The following is an 18,762-nucleotide window of genomic DNA, read 5'->3' on the forward strand; positions in this document are numbered from 1 at the left end:
GGGGGGAGGTTGTGAGGGCATATTCTCTGGGGGAGGAAGGCTGTCTTCACAGTGGTTGGGGGGGGGAAGAGGGGTAACAGATTTGGCTTATTTTTAGCACTGACAAAAAAACACTTAGCTTATTTTTTTGCAGATTTTTGTAAGTGAATTGAGAAGCTTACTGCTGGGAAACTGGCACACCTCTCAAGTTAAACTTCTACATCGAACAACTACACCGAAATAACTCATTTGTTTTTCAATTGTATCACATTATTTTTACAAGGTCATATTTCCTTTTCTCAGGCATGTTCTTTTGTGTCTCACAAGACAAAACTGATCTCAGTAGAGTTATTTATACTGTATATTTGTGAAATTTGTGCCAACTCCCACTGATACATTTTAAGCGAATTTCAAATGCAGAATATCTCATCCAGATCACTTGAAGTATGGGTAAAAGACTTGCAGTGTATGGGCTTGTTGCCATCCGTAGTGAAATTTTATAAACGAGGTAGCAAACTGTCAAAATTCATATTATATTGACGTTGGGCAAGCCAACTTTTCTAATGTATTTACCATGACCTCAAATACCTTTTCCTATTGCTGCTCAACTTGACTGCTCTCATACAAGCAGCATGACTTTGTATTGCTGTTCATGGAAGTGGGTTTTTCCGACCACATAGGAACAGATATGTGCCTGCCTCAGATATGTAGCCCAGCACTGAATAAATGCACAGCTCCACCGTTCAATATTTAACCACTAAAACGTTTTAAATTCAACACTTCCATTTTTCGTTGTTAATTTTTCACATTAACGCACCACATCGTCTCGGCTATAGTTATTTACCCAAGCTCATTGCAAGGCATCCCCTAAATCTTCTCATTACAGACCTCAATAACCAAGGAGTCATTCCTCTTCCCCTAAAAGGGTGGTTTAAACTGAATAAATGCCACATGAGTGCAGCCCATATTGTCTATTTAAACGACGTGAAAAAAATGGCACCAGCTGACGGTCGCTTGTGATTTTCACAGTACGTTGCTGGTAATAGAAAATAATAAATGCGTGGTATTATAAATAAGTTGTTTGGCAGTGAGTATTGCTCACATTAATCAAGTTGCTGTGGCAGTGTTTTCCCCATGTTAGTTCTGGCAGTGTTCTATTTAATTTTTTTAATTTAAAGTCGATTTATTTATTTTTTCAGAAAAAACGTATGTTTAAAAAAAAATAATTTTGTTACCCGAAACCTCTTTTAATCTTAAAAGAATGATAAGTCGTATTTCAAAGCCAGCTGGCATGTTTTCAAAAATCAATTACAATAAGTTTATGGTGTGGGATATTCAAATGTTACTGTGAAAACAATATCCAGTGTGTTGCTGTATATATTATAATCTGATTAAATGCCATGTTTTATCATCAGCTGTCATGTGTCGATGAAATATTCGAGTGAATAAATGTTTGTCGGGAGGGGTTGCTTGGTTTATTTGATTCTTGCAGCTGGAAAAAAGGTAAATTTTCAACATTCAGCTGTGTGCATTGCCAGTGAATGTTTACATATAAAATGCACATCAGTAAAACATTTTTCCCCCAAAATGTAATTTATTGAAGCAAAAAAAATAAAATTGGTTGCATCTGTACTGTTACACAAGTTTGCTTCAAGACTTAAATACAATGAAACCAAATTAAAATACGTAGCTGTAAAATTGTGTTAAGCCTCCGTCCATTCTTCTGCATGTTTTTATGGCAATCTCTTCAGGTTAAAAATAGGTTTTAAGAGACGACATTAATAAGGCATAAGTATTGCTTTCAGTGATTTGGTCTTGAATATTTAAGTGATTTAAGTAAAATGACACTTTAAGTTTAACACTGCTTTTTTAAAATGAGCTACTTTCTGTAAACATACTATTGCTAACAACAAATTCTAACATTTTTTAAGTGATGTGCAATAATATACTGTATATATATAAAACAAACCAATTATTGATTTAGTTTCATATTTTGTGTATAACTTAATATTCAAGCCCTGCTACTGTACATTTGGACAACAGACATCTGTATAACAGTTCATGCAATACAGACAAATCATGCGTAGTACAATCACTGGGCACAGGAGAAATTACTGTTTGCACAGTGATATTGGTAAGTCCATAGCTTAATGATAATGTTACATACAAAAGGAAATTTTACATCTTAACAATCAAAGTTATAACATCCACCCCCAAACTGGCTGCAAGCGCTACTGCAGTGGTCAAGATGTGATATGCAAGAACAACCGACTGAGCTGCACAACACAACGCTCCCAACAACCAGCAACATAGGTGCCAAGAAATCGGCCGCATGCAAGGGCCGACTAATATTTAGGCTCCAACATAAGAGGTCGACAACAGGCTGCGTATAATGGATGGCGAAACAGGCTTCACCATGAATGCCCAGCCAATTGGCTTTCTGCGATTAGCAGCCAGTCAGATTTCAACCACACAGACGCCAGTCAATGTGCTGCATGTCTGCAGCAGCCAATGGGGTATCATTGCAAAAGTGCCTGCCATTTAGACACTTTGCAGGAGAGGTGGCTGGTCGGCCTTAAACATGTGACATCATCGCTAATCGGGCCCATCAATCATGCTCCAACATCTGAGCCGAGTTTAAGCTGGTGCAAAAGCACTTTAAAGCTATATGTTTACATTCCAATTTCAAGCGTAGTCACACGCCACAGATGTGTCACATTCGGCAGTAAGAATTTTTTTCAGATGAACTATAAAGACCACTGTGAAAGTCTCCAAGTTACTGCATTTATTGGGTGCAACATTTTAAAGTTGCACATAAATCCAAAGCAAATAAAAAGCCATTGCATTTGCCCTCAAAGCAACCACTGGCCAAAGTAAAAAAAACTGCAGCCGAGATTTTTATCCTAAAAATAATCCGTTAACAAATATGCATGATTTTTTAGTTATTTATCACTTTATTTAAAAAAAATGCCTTTAGCACTTAATATATTTAAACATTCCCATCTCTTCAAGACTAAAATATCTTACTTTGATTTTGAAAAAAAAAAGGTCAACATTTCCAACTGCAAATCAGCGAGGTTCACGGTGATACTTTGTTATAAACGGAAAGCAAGGCAGGATCTCCTGTGAGTAAACAGGTTGTACCGATACAAGCACTGCACCTACGAACTTGAACTTCGTTTCTACTTGCTAAACTGGCCGCGGCCTGGCTTCCCAGACTTCACCGAGCAGGTGGAAGAAATCAAATTATGAATATCTGGGCCATTTCCTCATGTAAAGGGGCATCAGGTGTGCACAGGCCAAGCCTGATGTACATGTAATGACACTTCAGTCTCAGTTGAGTCTCTCCTCACCACCACTCCGCTCACACATTTTGCATTTAATTCGATTGTGGGAGTTGATGAAAGGACAAATGGCAGTGTGTGCCCCTTGCACATATTGCGGATACAAGCATGTAAACTGAACCCCACGCTGTATATAACTTAACTACAGTATAATGTAATGTAAAAACAATATACTGCACAGCATATGTTCAATACAAATTTAAATCCTCAAAAAGGTAGACATTAAAGCCTTACAAAGTGGGCTTAGATGTCAAGCGGGCAAGTTATGAGCTGCGGTCTTGCCTGTGAATGTCCGAATCTCAGCAAACACACAGGCGTTGTGACAGGTGCCCATTAAAACCCCCTTCGTGAAAGTCTTTTAAGACTCAATGAGGCTCCCTTGGACAAATAAACAAATACTAAGTGTTGGTCAAAACAATGGTGCCTCGGTTGACGTCTTCAGTTTGACATTTGCCACTCGAGACCGATGGGCATTCAATTAAATTACCATTATTACCTGGCTTCAACCTGTGCTATCATCTCGTTTTGTACGTGGACGTGTTATTTTTAAAAGTTATAAAATCACTCGGGGTGATGTCATCGGCTTAACGTGATGTCATTAGGAGTGCACGAGCTCTGAAATTTTGGCATAGACTGATCACTCATCCATTTCCACACCCAAAGGTGTGCATCTGCTACAGTCATGGGCACAAGAACCTTTGCTTGTCATTCAAATACTTTCTTTGTGCGACGGGGACTTTTATATGTGGGGGGGGGGGGAGTGGTTTCACTACAGCTGTACACGCGTGCACACATATACGTGCATGTGTTAGGGGAATGGTGTAAGGTATCTCCCTACAACCAGAAACCAAAAACCTCGACTGGCACACTCGTCCCTGAGGGGTGGAGTGCAGGGTAATCTTTGTACTGTACCTTTTTCATTATTAGCAAGCACCACCATGAAGCCAGGGGGAGAGACAAAATGAATATCTGTGTCACTTTGGTCACAATTCCTTCCAGCGCTCTGTGCATATTTAACCATTTAACTGATAAGGCATAGGATGGCAGCAGTTACATATATTGGCAATGTAATGTTAGGCTTTATATTTATATGTATCGACGTGGCAGAGGAAGTTAACTAGCAGTAGAAACGTCTGCTTGGGAAAGCAGTTCGGGAAAAAAAGACTAAATACAGAGGGTACACTATTTTCCCTGCTAAATTCCACACGTGTACAAATCCGTAAATGCCTCTTTTCGTGAAAAAAAACCCATACTTTTAAAAGCTATTTATTTGGACGAGTGACCTAGTGGAAAGTGAGGCAGGGAAAATATGGTGACCGTGGGCCAGGTAGCACCCGTGCCGTTAGGTCTTCTTGGCATTGGGAGACGCGACGGCACCTTTCACTTTCTGGTCGTACGTGCCCGCGTCCCTGTAGCTGTGCACGTATCCTCGCGTGTCGGGGATATCTTCCCGGCCCGCCTTGCCCTTCCCCTTGCCGGTCTCATCGAACCGCATCTTGTGCGTTCCCGTGTACTTGGAGGGATCCGTCAGCCGGCCAACGCCGCCCTTGTTCGTCGCCTTCTGCGGTATCGCCGATCCAGGTGGCAGGCCGGTGGACAGGATGGGTCAACAAATTGACGGATACGTGGGTGGTGTACAACACAACAGACAAGCAGAGTTAGGACTTATTCAATAGTGGTGTGCAAGTCTCGATTGTGGTGTTTTAGAGGTTTATGGGAGACTTATGAGGATGCAGTTGTTAGGATGAACATAAAACATCCAGTGGGTTGACCTATCTGTGGGTTTTTGACTGTTAACCTCAAATGTGTGGGTTTTCTCTGGGCATTCACATCAGTTCGGCTGGGAATGTGGCTGGTTTAATTGATCGGCTCTGCGATACAGCACGGCATAAAAAACATGGCGCATACATGAAACAGACCAGACGGGGCCTGGATTATGCAATGTACGTCTTGGGAATGGAGTTCAATAAATTTCAAAAGCACGCTCATTTTACATGTGTAAAATGTGACTTCGGGAGTATTTGAAGAAAGATTTTTTTTTTACCGTTGCCTGGTTACATCTCGAAAATGTGGTGGAAAGATGACCTTTTTCGGCCACAAAATCAGGAAACCTGGGCCAAAACCCTCAGCGCTGAAAGGAATGCCAGGAATAGCACTTGGGGTGTTGTACAAAAAGACAACCGCATTAATCTCAAAGCCCATGTCTTCTAATATTTTATATAAAGGCTTCCTGCGCATATAGTCGCGCTATAACAATGGCGTGCATGTAAATACAGAGAAGCTAATATATCAGGCAGAAGACAGATTTTTTTACACAATCATCTATATACAATATAAATACTATCGGAATACTGTATACTTAAACACAGAGCCATTGACCAGACAAAACACTATATACATATATCCAGACACACAGAACCACAAAATGACCAGGCAAAAAGAGTGCACGGACACGAATACATGAAGCCACGACTAAAGGTAAGGCATAACCCAATGCAACTCCTACATAAACGATGTACTCCATCATTAGAATTCATACGGGTGTGCACCCAAGTAACTTGTATTCAACACAATTGTCAGCAAAACACTATTGTGCAGTCGTGCAAACGCAACTTGAATGTTCTCCTGTGAAATATTAACCTTCGAAAAAACAACATGCAGTTAACCCCATCATCACCTCCGTCTGTCAACTCAGGTTCGTGCATATGCACAGAGTCGGATGAAAACGGCAATATTGTTTGAACAAAACTAATTTACTTCCGTTCATTAACCGCTGCAACTTACTCCTGTTGCCCAATTTCCTTTTCAATAATGCATCGCACACTTGCGACGACGTTGGCCCACTTCATTCCCCAAGCCCATAAATCGTGGAGGTTGCGGGCACAGAGGTGGGGGGGGGCGGCTCGGGACTGTGAAGCGAGGGGCCAAGCGGGGACGTGGGCACGAGCAACTCCTGCGCTCCTCCGCAATGCGTGGGCAGGTGCGGGCCCCATTTGCCAATCGCGCCAATCGCTTTTCATGAAGGGAGTTTGACACATGCACTCAGTTCCACCCAGCAGTTCTAGTCACGGCATGTGCTCTGTCTAACTGTGGTTTCTCATTGACCACCGCCGGTATAATGAATACCCTGCCCTGGTATTACCAGCAAGGGAAATCCACAACGGACGTTACGCTAAGCCATGGTCCTCATTTCATATTCGCTCAAAATCAGCAGCAAAACGCAGGCACTTTAAATAGTCATACGGCCCTCCTGTCGTCGTAGATTCCCAAGCATCGATCGTTCCTTCCTCCTTTTGTAACTGTGGACGTATGAATAAAAATTATGCTGCGGAGGCGATTAATGTGACAGCACATTAGCTGTGAAGTTTAATCGGGACTGGAGCTGGCCGTGTTCCTTGGCAAGACATTTTACACTGATTGTGTGCACATGGCATATTCAGTGTTTCAAAAAAAGAAAACAGTCCAGAGATGACCTTTGGACTGGGAGTAGGGGCAGGGGAGGAATGCCAATTTCTTTCATGGTGCATCAACCCCCTTTGTACTTTGAGCATATTCAAGGCATTATGTAATTTGTTGAGTATGGAAAAGTCAAGCACCTATTTGGTAGCGATGCATTTAATTAGAAGAAGTCTATAGCGCAAAGACTGTGTGGAACATTGTGACACCAGCCACAGACCCCATGGTCCAACAAACTCCCCGTAGACATAACAGGGGCCGTGTAAAATGGTTACCGGCCACTTGACTGCGTAATTGCTCACAGATTTAGCAAACGCCCTTGTAAACGGCACACTCTGTTAAAGGACGTCCCCAAAGCGCACGTGTGTGTGTCTTAAGGAAATGTCCTCTCGTTAAAGTATTACTGATAGCTGAAGATGTCGCGATTTTATTATAGTGCAATCCAGGGTTCATATTGGCCATGTTTGTTTGTTGTAGTACAGAGTTAGACTGATGGCCTTAATCTAAGTTGTCTTGTGGTTGTTGTTGTTTGACTTGCATCCTACTGGGATTTTTGCACACAGTGTTGGTGTACGGTGCTTTTTCTGCAATATTTTGCTGTCTTTTCTTGGATTTTCTGTTTGCACATAGTCACTTTAAGATGTTTTCTTGTTCATGTTTTTTTTCTGTTTGTTGCGGTTGCACCCGATTCAAGAGCCGAATGGCTCACAGGGCTATACCTAATAAATGAACTTGAACTTGAAACTTGATATCAAGAGGTCATGACGGCATTTCGCCTTTGAGACCACCACACTTCTCGTTCGCCTCTTTCCTCATGCCAGCCCTCGTCGTCGTTGCTGCTGCAAAGTCGGCACCCAACCCTGCCAAGGTCCTCGCGTACAGTGACCATCTGGCGGGATACTTTAATAACAGTACACATTTTCCCCCAAAGTATCTTACAACATTGTTTTTCATGCTGAAATACTTTCTACCCTTTGTCGAATGCAATTGTGATTGAATATTGCTCTTAAAACAAGACCTCTTTACGGAAATGTTTAACTTTTTTCGTAGGCTGGGCATGGCGCCACACACCCTCTACACCAGCAGTTTGGTAGGGAGCGAGGGAGGGTTGGTGGAGCACGTAAGAATCGTGTGCAACTGATACCCAGCTACACGGACACAAGAGCTATTACTGGTAGGAACCTCCTGGTTACACCAGCCCACAGGGGATTATGGTGTCCGTCGTGCAGGGAGGGGCTGGGTGGGGAGGGGCTGGGTGGGGAGGGTGGGAGGGGCTGGGTGGGGAGGGTGGGAGGGGTGGGGCTGGGTGGGGAGGGGCTGGTCACCCCGTGGTGCCCTTATAAAACTCAACGTTTAACCTACTCACGCCGGCTTGTGCCTGCCCGTTGGGCATATTTACGGAATACACCACGCCGCCGTTGACCCTGGCCATTTACCGAGCAACCCAACGTTCCTACCAGCTCCCTCCGCAGGAATGTGTTAAAAAGGCAGAACCTGCAAGTAGGTGTCTGTTCGAACTGAAGTTTGAATGCTCTCTGCTTAAATGTGTGAGTTTTACCCACCCCTACTGGACATCCGTGAAAAAGAGCTTAATAGCCCATCAGATTCCTCCAGTGTAAATAATTATTCTGATTCTGACAAGTAACTAGTTACCAACACAAAATTGACAAACTATCAACTTTAGACGGTCCTGAAAATATCATCCTGAGACTCCATAATTTCCGCTTTGCTTATTATTCCTTTGAAAGCAGATAATAAATAAAACCTGAAAATCTTATTAAAATTGTGGCGAGCGTAAAACTCCGAAAAATAAAGATGAATTATTAAGCTGGCAATCCTTGTAACTTGGCTCTGTCATCATTCCGCTCTGCCTTTCAAAGCAAGATAACCTTTAACAAAACACATTTTATGAGGACTGCAACAGCCTGTCGCCAGGCAACCGACACCACTGAGATCACAATTTCGCCGTCAGCTTTACAGCGTTTTGGTTTCCCTATGAAACATTTATTGCCCATAAACAGACGTGAAATGGCAATCACACACATCACCGTGAAATGCCACGGTGGGGAGGGTACTCGCTCGGGAGCGTTGCAGCCTTTACCCCGACGCGCTTTATCACGCCGTGATATTTAGTTCAATGTAAAACGCCAACAAGATCTACCCCCTCTCCTGGCCAAACTGACTGCACTGTTAATGCGCGGAATAAATTGTTAACAGTTAGGCCAGGGCACCCATTCTGCCCGTATCGGTTTCGATGAGGAGTCGTCGCAGCCCACAAAGTTTGCAAAGCGTGGCATGAGAAAAAAGACAAGGCCAGGCCTAACGTGAAGGTTTATTCATAGGCCTCATATTTATAAAATTCCGACAAATTAACTTGGGCAATGTGAATATAAATGCAGTTTATCTTTGCCTTCTAAATCACATAGTTTGTTTCCTACTTCCATTATAAAGTCTTGTTGATGTTTTTATTGCAATGTTTAATTGATGTTGGATAATTTAAGGGTTTATTTTTGGGAATTTCATATCCTTTACAATCATTGTACTTTGTTGCGTCTGCTACTAAATATATACTTTTCTACCCAAAGTCTCACTTGATAAGGTGACTTGTAATCTCGCAGTGAGCTCTCACCTCGTTATAAATAAACGCTACAATTACTGCAGTAATAGCATCAGAGTATGCACCAGTACATCAATCAATTTAAACGAACCAAGTGCTACACAAAAGTGTTGGGAGCTGCTCACCTCCGTTGCTGGTCCCTAGTCAAAAGTGAAAATATCACATTCCTAGGACAGAAACCAGTTTCTCCACATGACAACAGTTGTTGATTATTATGACTATACATTTTAAAAAATGTATATCGGAGGACTTTAAGTATAACATGTATGACTGCCCACCAATGCCAAATCCAGAAAACGTTTAACGTGAAAATTAAATGGAAACACGATGCCTTTTCCTCTTTCTTTGTCAGAAATAAATTAATTATCCGACCTGATGGCACGACAAATGCACGAGCCTTAATGTCTGGAGTGTCTCTCTCACGATCACCTTTGTAGCCCAGCAACAGTTTCAGAAATAAACCATTAAGACTGCGTTAGGGCATGTTGCCTCTGACACACGCACACTGAATTAGCAACCACATCGTTTCTGGTACAACAAAAAAATAAACAAGATGGGTCTCATTATCTGCGTGGGCTGATTTTCCACAGTACATTTTTATTTCAAACGCCCTTACAATAGAGGAAGATCAAAGGGAAAATAAGTAGGACAAGCCGGAGAATCCTCGGCTAATGCACGAGCAGAATGAACGGATGATGTGTTTCTCACGAAATTCACATCGCGTCCATCACGCAGGGATAACCCGAGAGAAATTCTGCAAAGGATTGCGCTGGATAATGCAGCACCTTTTACTTGCGGATGATCCAACGCACACAAAGAAGAGCCTCATTCATCCTCGCGGAGACTTTGCAAACGCGTGTGCAAAGAGGGATGATGGTGGGTGTGCTCACCAACATTACGGTACTCTCAAGTTACTTTCTGCCACTCGAATGGGGGGCCCATGGGCGCTCCCCTAAGAACCAACACCCTGTCTCACTCTGCTCACCGTCGTTCGCGTAAGAACAAAAGCACGTGTGTTCTAGAGCGGACAGACGGTCGGACGAACGGAGGGGGCAGGAGGGTAAGTGGGGAGTAGAGGACTCGCAGATGTTGGGAAACCGGGGGTTATATAGCCAGCATGGTCGCCAGCATGGTCGCCAGCACGCCAGCACTTAACCATACCCAGGCGAGAGCGAGCTCCCATCCACCCTCGTTACGCCCAATACAAGCAGAGCGCATGGCCGAAGAGCAAACCCATGGGAGCTTAGTCTCGTCACGTGCCCCCCCCGTGCCCGCACTTTATCCAGCGCCAATTGAACGTCTCGGTGGAGCCAGCTTTTGCGGTCACTCGCGGGTGAAGGGTAAAGGCTTTCTTAGCGTGTGGTCGGTGTGAGCGTCGCTGGATGAGGCCATGTGCTTTGAGTAACCCGGGGCAACTGAGCGCAGAGTTGTGCGCGTTTCCAAGACGTTTTGGGCAAAACAAGGCCGGCGAGACAGACTTGTATTTGCTGTTTTATATTAAGCAGATTGAAACTGCACGCCCGAGCGGTGCTCGCAACGAGGCCCGAGACCAAGCAGCAAAAAGGGGGCAACGTAAACAAGACGACCGTGAGGCTTTGTAACCAGCACAGGGGGATGGGGTGTAATCACCATCGCCCCTGCCGTGCTGTGCCATGGATGATAATGTGACTGAGCCTTCCAGCAACCAACTTTCATGCAATCAGCAAACAGACCCCCCCTGCCCCGTGGACCCCCCCCCCTCCTTCGTGCCAAAACGGTTTTTAAGACGCGATGCTTAAATTAAGATGCGCGGTATTGCATTTACAAGCACACGGGACTTAAAAAAAAAGAAAGGAAATACGACACGGCCTGCCAAGCCCCACTGTAACATCTCCGACCACAGCCTTGTTAATCCTATCGTCCTCATGCTGCGGAACCCAGAAACCCATGCCTGCCAGGGGCACTCATTGCAAAAAAGCAAATTAAAGTACACATTTGATGCCGCAATGCTGAAAAAATTTAGCTACAATTAAATGCACCAATAACTGATGAAATTACACGCGTCTGAAAACCAAAGTTAGTCAACTCATTTTTCTGCCTACGAACCACAAGATAAATTAGCGCGTTTCAAATTGCACTTTTCTGGCTCGACTCTGGTGCATTTTTCTACTGGCTGAGACTGTCATATTGCCATATCTCTTCATCTTTCAAAACATCAAAAGCCGAGTTGCATTATTCTCCTTCATGTTTGGCTAATGCTTTTATTTGTGTGTGTGTTTTTATGTGTGTGCGTACCAACACAAATATATGTATGGGAGCGGTAGTGCAATGGTGAGCGCGCTGTTCAACGAAGCCGGCGACCTGAGTTCGATTCCTGCTCATGGCCAATGCTAGTAAATGATTATCTGAACCAGACATGGGTCTCCTCCCCTAGGTCGACTCGGCCTCAAATAAGTACCTTGTGCAATGTGTAAATATCACCACTAGGTAGACAAAGGCATGGTGTTGGCCACCCACCCCCTCGTGTGCTGTGCCAACCTTCATAGGTGCTCACTAACAACACTTGTCTCAACAGTCTGTTAAGGCTATACGGGGGATCTTTGTCCTTTTTATATACAATATAAATGTGGAGTATTGGCACAGTGGTTAGTCCACTTCACTACGAAGCATGTGCCCTGAGTTCGCCTCCCTGACCATGGCTACAATCAAGAGTTCTGTGAACCTGTGCAGAGCCGGTCCCAAGGTTGACTTGTACAATAAAATGCAACTTGGGTTGATATAAAAATAGGGTTTTTCCCCGTTTTTCTGGCAAAAAAACTGAAACCTTTTTACAAGGAATCATGTGTGTACATTTGTGTTGCCGGCGATATGGTCCAAATTAGAATTTTTTTACCTACAATTTATATTTTGCAAAGCCCCTTACTCTGAAACTACTGCAGACTATGTGAAACATAGCACTTTAAGATAATAGGGTTTTCCCCTTTTTTTCTGGCAACAAAACAGGTGTTAAGATGTTGAAACACCAAACTGAAACCTTTTTACAAGGAATCATGTCTGCATTAACCACAATACTTTTGGTGAAAATGCAAACAAAAAACACACTGATAATATATGCATTGTCCTAGAAACTGATTGTTTTTTGTTTGCATTTTGACCACAAGTATTGTGGTTAATGCACACATGAATCCTCGTAAAAAGTTTTCAGTTTTGTTGCCAAAAAAAAGGGGAAAAAGCCTATTATTATATTTTGGTACTGGCAAAGGAGGTCTAATGATTGGATTTATATAGTTTCTAAATTCAACTGGACCTCATGGCTCTGCAGAAATTAGTGGGAGGTATTCAAATATTCACACAGGTATAGAGAGGCATTCATTTGTGGAGAAAAAATAAACCTAGATGAAAGAAAATTACTTGTTTATCCAGGATAGCCACACTGAGTCATACGACTCTTTTTCAGGAGGGTCTTGTAATTGGGTTTATTTTTTTCAATATTCGTTCAGCCAAACTACGAGTATTTATTGTACAGGTGGGAGGTAACCGGACCATCCGGAGAAAACCCACGTGTGAGAGGGAAATTATCTATGCCCCGTGCAGATGGAAACCGATTGAAATAAGTCCACTTGCGGCAAAAATGTTTATTGGGCAGGGAGTCGACATCATAGATGGCTGGGTTAAGGGAGTTCCAGACGACGGGGATGGTAGAGGAGAAAGGGCGACCTCAAACTGGGCGATGGTTGACTTCGACAGAAATCCTTGTTTGCTGGAGTAGAGGGTGTGTGGAAGGGGGCAGTAGTGCGAGATGGAAAGGTGGATTTTGAAGATGGTGAGTGGGATCTTGAAATTAACCTGGCATTAAACTGGGAATTGGAATGAGTTGGGGGGATTGGAATATTAGGATGATGATTGCTTGTGTTGCAGTCGAAACGTCGTGATAATTGTATTGTTTCATATTTTTATTATTTTATTGTTTCCCTTCTACGTGACTTTACCGAAAGACCAATAATATGAATCCCTGCAGTCACGAAAGCTTTAAATCAAAATTTGATGTGGTCTTGTTTACATATGTGGATGAGAAGTATAGAAGCAGCAACATTTTGGATCATCTCGAGTTTCGGAGATGAGGGGTTTGGGGAGGCTGTCGAGAATGGAGTTGGAATAGTGACAGCTGGAGTAAGAAAAAACTGCAGATAAGGGAAGATGTTGCACAGACGGAGCTGAGATATGTGGGAGGCAAATGAGAGCTTGGGATCAACTGCAACTCCAAGGTTCCCACACTCTTTGCCAGTGTAATGTCAGCGCTTAAGAGGTTGACACACAAACCAAGGTCTTTACCGAGGGTGGTGGAACTTTTGGTCGATTAGAAGTTCTTCAGTTTTGACAACATCTAGCTGGAGGAAGTTAAAATCAATCCAAGATGAGAGAGCATTCAAGGCAGGATTGTACCATTCCAACCTTAACAGGTGCTCACTTAACCCTTTCCCGTTCTGAGATGTCTGCAAGTTGCAGGGTTCGGGTCCCATTCACCTCTGAATTTTGGAGCACGCAAGCAACTCAGCGTTAATTTTATGTATGCAGGTGTAGTGTCGCTGATTTTAAAGACAGTGCACTTCAGAGAACAGTAGCGACACGACCACTGCACTCTATGATAGCTGGCGCCAAACTGTGCCACACGCCCTCCCGCGTGGCCTTGTGGGAACCTCGGTACCGATAAAAGTTATTTTATTTTCGTTTTTCTTCCAGTTTCCTTCCTATGGCGTACACGTACGATGTTGCACGTACGTCATCGGAACCGAATTGGAAGAAAAACTAATGACGTACACGTCCGTCATCGGAACAGGAAAGGGTTAAAAGCACCATCCCCCAACAGGCGTTAGACGGGACTGCAAGGAGAGTCCTCTGGTCTTTCTGACTCCAGGTGTGCTGCCGTACCGTGACCCCATGGATGATGGGGGACTTCCCAGCGATGAGCTTGTACGTCTCCTCTAGGGCCTCCTGCTCATCCTTGTCCTTGAAGCGTTTACACGAGAGTTGCTGAAGCGCCTCCTTGAACTCTTCGAACGTGATCACCCGTGCCGCCTTCTGTCTGCCGGTGTGCCAGGGAGAGGGTCACACGCAGACAGCACCCACTCAGACAATGCACCGCTTGCATTGCGGTGAAATTACCCATAAAATTACCGATAACCGCGGCCCCTTTACTTGTCTGCCCACCTAATGCTGTGGGTAGAAAGCACGGCCAACAATTTCGAAAGGTTTCGAATTCACATCATGATCACGGGTCGACTCAGCCCATCAATCCTATCGGGTTGATGGGCTGAGTACACAGAACAACATCGCATATTCGACCCACTGGGGACTCGGCTTTTGGCGGATATGTGAAAAGATTGGATACGTGAATATCTACAGAAAACGACGGTCACGCCATACACACAAAAACCCCACAAAAACGAACTCCAAATTGCTATAAATATAGCACAATGCTTTCATGTCATTTAGAAGAGAATGGACGCGAGATTGAGAACACATCTCTGTTTAACACGTAGGCTTTCGTGACCAATATTATTCATAATCAACGTTTTTGGGTTTAGATCGCGTTATTTATAAATGTGTCGTAACCCTCCACCACCCGACACGGCCAATCAGTAAAAAAGTGTCACGTTGACAAAAGACAAATAGAATTGCCCGATGATGCTGGATGCAATTACCAGCGAAACGTCGTACTCAAATTGTAAATGTTGTGGTTTCACGCTTCAACACACCGGTGGGCTAAAGCAGTGAACTATTTGTCTTTTGTCAACGTGACACTTTTTTACTGATTGGCCGTGTCGGGTGGTGGAGGGTTACGACACATTTATAAATAACGCGATCTAAACCCAAAAACGTTGATTATGAACACATCTCTGCACGTGCAGAGAGTCGTATTTGTAAACATCTATATAGTTTGAGCAATACTCCATGGTCACTTCAACAAGGAAACAAGTTGACTCATGGTCATCCAGGATAGCTTCATTGAGCCTCAAGCCTTCCACACAGCTTTTCTAATATCTCTATTGAGTGTTTTAGCGTGGGGGGGGGGGGACTGGAGTGGCCCAGAAATAAATCCATGCATACACAAGTGGATACAACTCGAATTCAGTTGAGCGAATTCTATCTCTACTTAATAAACCTTTACATGATGGTGTAAAATTATAGAAGTACAGAGGTATGTGTGTTTTGTTGTGAATCCTGCGTTACAAACCGACACTGATGATGATAACACACCAACTATCGCCATTATTTACTTATTTATCTATCGAGGAAAGCTTTTTTTACGTGAATATTTTTCAGTCAATGAATGATGAGTGTTTCTATGTGTGGGAGGAAACCGGAGCACCGGGAGAAGATGTAAGCAAGCAAAGGGGCAACTCTCTCACAGATTGAAACAAATGGCAATTAGCCCACTTGCTGTACTGCCTTCTCCTGGCGAGCCAGGGTATGGCACCTCGGGCGATCCGCTAACCCTCCCCTGCACGGTGCCAGATTTAAGGCATGCGCCACCACCGCCCAGCGGTAAATGTTTACCAAAATGAAAAGGGTCCGAGGTTTTCGGTAACCTACACAGTATTATCAGCATCGGCAAGGAGGTGATAATCGCGGGAACCACCGAAATACAATACGGGTCCTCCATGATTGTGATAACCATCTGGCGTGTGAACCATCAGACAAAGAACATCCTGTGCACACAACCTATGGTCGTTTGCAGATGCAATCCAACTCGTTCCCACAAAAGCCTCGATTCTTATCACTCTGCCATTTTTTTCAGTGACGACGACAAAATGAGACAGTGTTAAAACAAATTAAGACAGCAAAAACGGCAAAGCTCATGCATGTGCTAATGACATGAACAATCTTTGTCTTCATAATATAGGTTTTTGGGTCAGATAGCGTTACTTATAAATGTGTCGTAACCCTCCACCACCCGACAAGGCCAAACAGTAAAATGTGTCACGTTTTTCAAAGGATTTTCTTTTTTTACTGTTTGGCCGTGTCGGGTGGTGGAGGGTTACGACACATTTATAAATAACGCGATCTGAACCAAAAACCTATATTATGAATAATATTGGTCGCGAAAGCCTACGTGTTAAATCTTTGTCTTGTATACCACCTTCGTCATATGGGGTATTGCTCGTCATTGTGTCCCAATGTTCCAATGAGCTATGGGTGGTACTTATTTCTGCTCTCAATCTTGAGTCAAAGGTCGACTTTAAACATTTCTACGGTAGGGATGAGTATTTCCGAGGGACAACTGCTCTGCCACCTTCCACCCAATGGGTGCAGCTTCACACGCAGTGCTCGTTTTACCGACTTTGGAGGGATGATTGAGCGAGGTGACACTCACCAGCCAGGATCTGAACTGACAACCTCGCAAACTGGACATGGTTGCTCTACGAACTATATCGTGTTCCGGTTGTGTACAAGGTTGGGGGTGTAACGAAGCATCAATTCATCGATTACAGGCATCAAATTGAGCGTGTACAAATGGTTTATCGGTCCGTGTATATTGTACGCAATGGGTTTATCTGACCCCTACAAGGCTGCTACTTTCACCACAATAAGTTAACAAAAATGAATCTATTTTGAAATGGACTCACAACCCCCTGTGTAGCGACGAATCTCTGAACTGTTGGGGTCTCTCCTCTGTACAACAGTTACAAAGCACAGATGGTGTTGAATGAAAGGACCATGAATATTTTATACTTGGCGATTTGTTTTCTTTAAAATATTCAACATCACCTACACTCAAACAGGGTATCGAGAGAAACCCTTTAGCTTGCTGTACCCTATGAGGTAAGACATGGTAGCCTGCTGCGCACACACACGTGCTGCCAACTTAAGCAAGAAGGCGATTGAATAAATTTCACGTTTGGCCGAATCGCGTGTTTGTCTGGGCCACCTATGCGAGTCGCAGCTGCAATCCACGCTCACTCCATAGGTGCAAAAGGCGTTTAACGCGTGAGCAGGGGAATAATATTTTGCAAAAAAGTGCCCGACGGAATGTTTTAAGCATTCTCCAAATATGACAAACGACGTTGCCCCTACTCTTAAAAACATGTTATTTAACATTTGTGGGCTTTTTACATGCCAGTAAACCTTGAGAATATGTAATATTTTCAGCAATCACCACCACAACACCACATACAAATTGCACTATGACACATCCTGTATTTGTTGATTTTTAATACTTTGAGCGTTTTTGGAATAATGGAGGGGTGGAAATGGTAGCGTATGCGATCATGCAATGAGACTTTAAACCCAGTAACCCAGAATTTAATTCAGTGTTGAGTAACATCAGAAATGGTGCTGGGGTACCCCCCTTCCCACCACCAGACCTATTAAGCACAAATCAGCACAGAGAAGCATGGTCAAAAAAAACCCATGACCAACGTGGCATGGGGAGGCCTTTACATCCAGTAGATCATCAAAGAATGGAACATTTATTCTTTTATTTGAATAAAAAGGTACATTTCTACTGGCAGTATTGTATACGTATTGTATATTTGAGTAAATGTAAAAGGTACTTAAACATCTAATGCAATGAGCAGGTGAATATTTCTCAGGCTTTTCAGAAAAGTTAATCTTAAACACCAATATACGTACACGTTTACAATTTCTTAAAATGTAGGCCTCATGTATCTAAACTAAACTATTTCATTTACCAGGTACTGAACTATTAGCTATTTTTCAGAGATGACCTAGCCACACATGATAGTTCACCAAAGTGGCTTCTATCCCTCTGTGGGGATTTATAGTAGCAGCCAAATAATCAAAACACCTGTTTATAAATGTGGAGGGCGAAACCGGAAGACCCGGAGACAAATCCAGACGACCATGGGAAGAGAGAACACGCAAATTCCAAATATACAGGAATCATCAGGGTCCAGGATTGAATCCACGACCTCCTCCATACCAGGCAAAGGAAATAACATTGCCACAGAGGAACCCCCATCAACTGTGATAAAATTGCAGTGATTACCAATTTTCAGTTATTCACATGTCAAATACGTATCTGGGATGAGCGTAAATTCAGGCGGACCACTTGTGATTAAATTGGGTTCTCAAATGACATAAATGTATGGTCAGTCTCAGGTCATATCAACAAATTACTATAAAAATAAAATCATGAACAACGAAAAAACTAAACACGTTAATCAATAACATTGCCTTTGAAAGGAAAACTATATAATAGGTGACGTTTTTGGCAATGACACTTCTTCATAGCGCGTAAAGAGGCTAAAGAGAGGGAAAAAAGAGTTTGTTACTGCACTTTGAACAACATGGCCTTGATGAGAATATATTCTATTGTTTTCTGATGACCAGTTTTTAAATTGGCATTTGAATAGTAACCTAAGA

At 43.2% G+C, this 18,762-nt stretch overlaps 1 protein-coding gene across 5 annotated transcripts in view; it reads right to left on the reverse strand.

The window, feature by feature from the left end:
• Nucleotides 1–1,553: 1,553 nt before the first annotated feature.
• Nucleotides 1,554–18,762, reverse strand: part of LOC144723338 (tubulin polymerization-promoting protein family member 3-like) — a 34,843-nt gene continuing 17,634 nt past the window's right edge. For all 5 annotated transcript variants that reach the window (XM_078602045.1, XM_078602048.1, XM_078602047.1 and 2 more), the window contains 2 exons: nt 14,305–14,458; nt 1,554–4,884 (listed from right to left, as the gene is read on the reverse strand). In XM_078602045.1, the coding sequence (XP_078458171.1) occupies nt 4,666–4,884; nt 14,305–14,458 (373 nt within the window). In that variant the 3' untranslated portion in view covers nt 1,554–4,665. The remainder of the gene's footprint in view (nt 4,885–14,304; nt 14,459–18,762) is intronic.

Source organism: Lampetra planeri, chromosome 17 (assembly GCF_965212315.1).
Source record: "Lampetra planeri chromosome 17, kcLamPlan1.2.h2, whole genome shotgun sequence".
Taxonomy (NCBI): domain Eukaryota; kingdom Metazoa; phylum Chordata; class Hyperoartia; order Petromyzontiformes; family Petromyzontidae; genus Lampetra; species Lampetra planeri.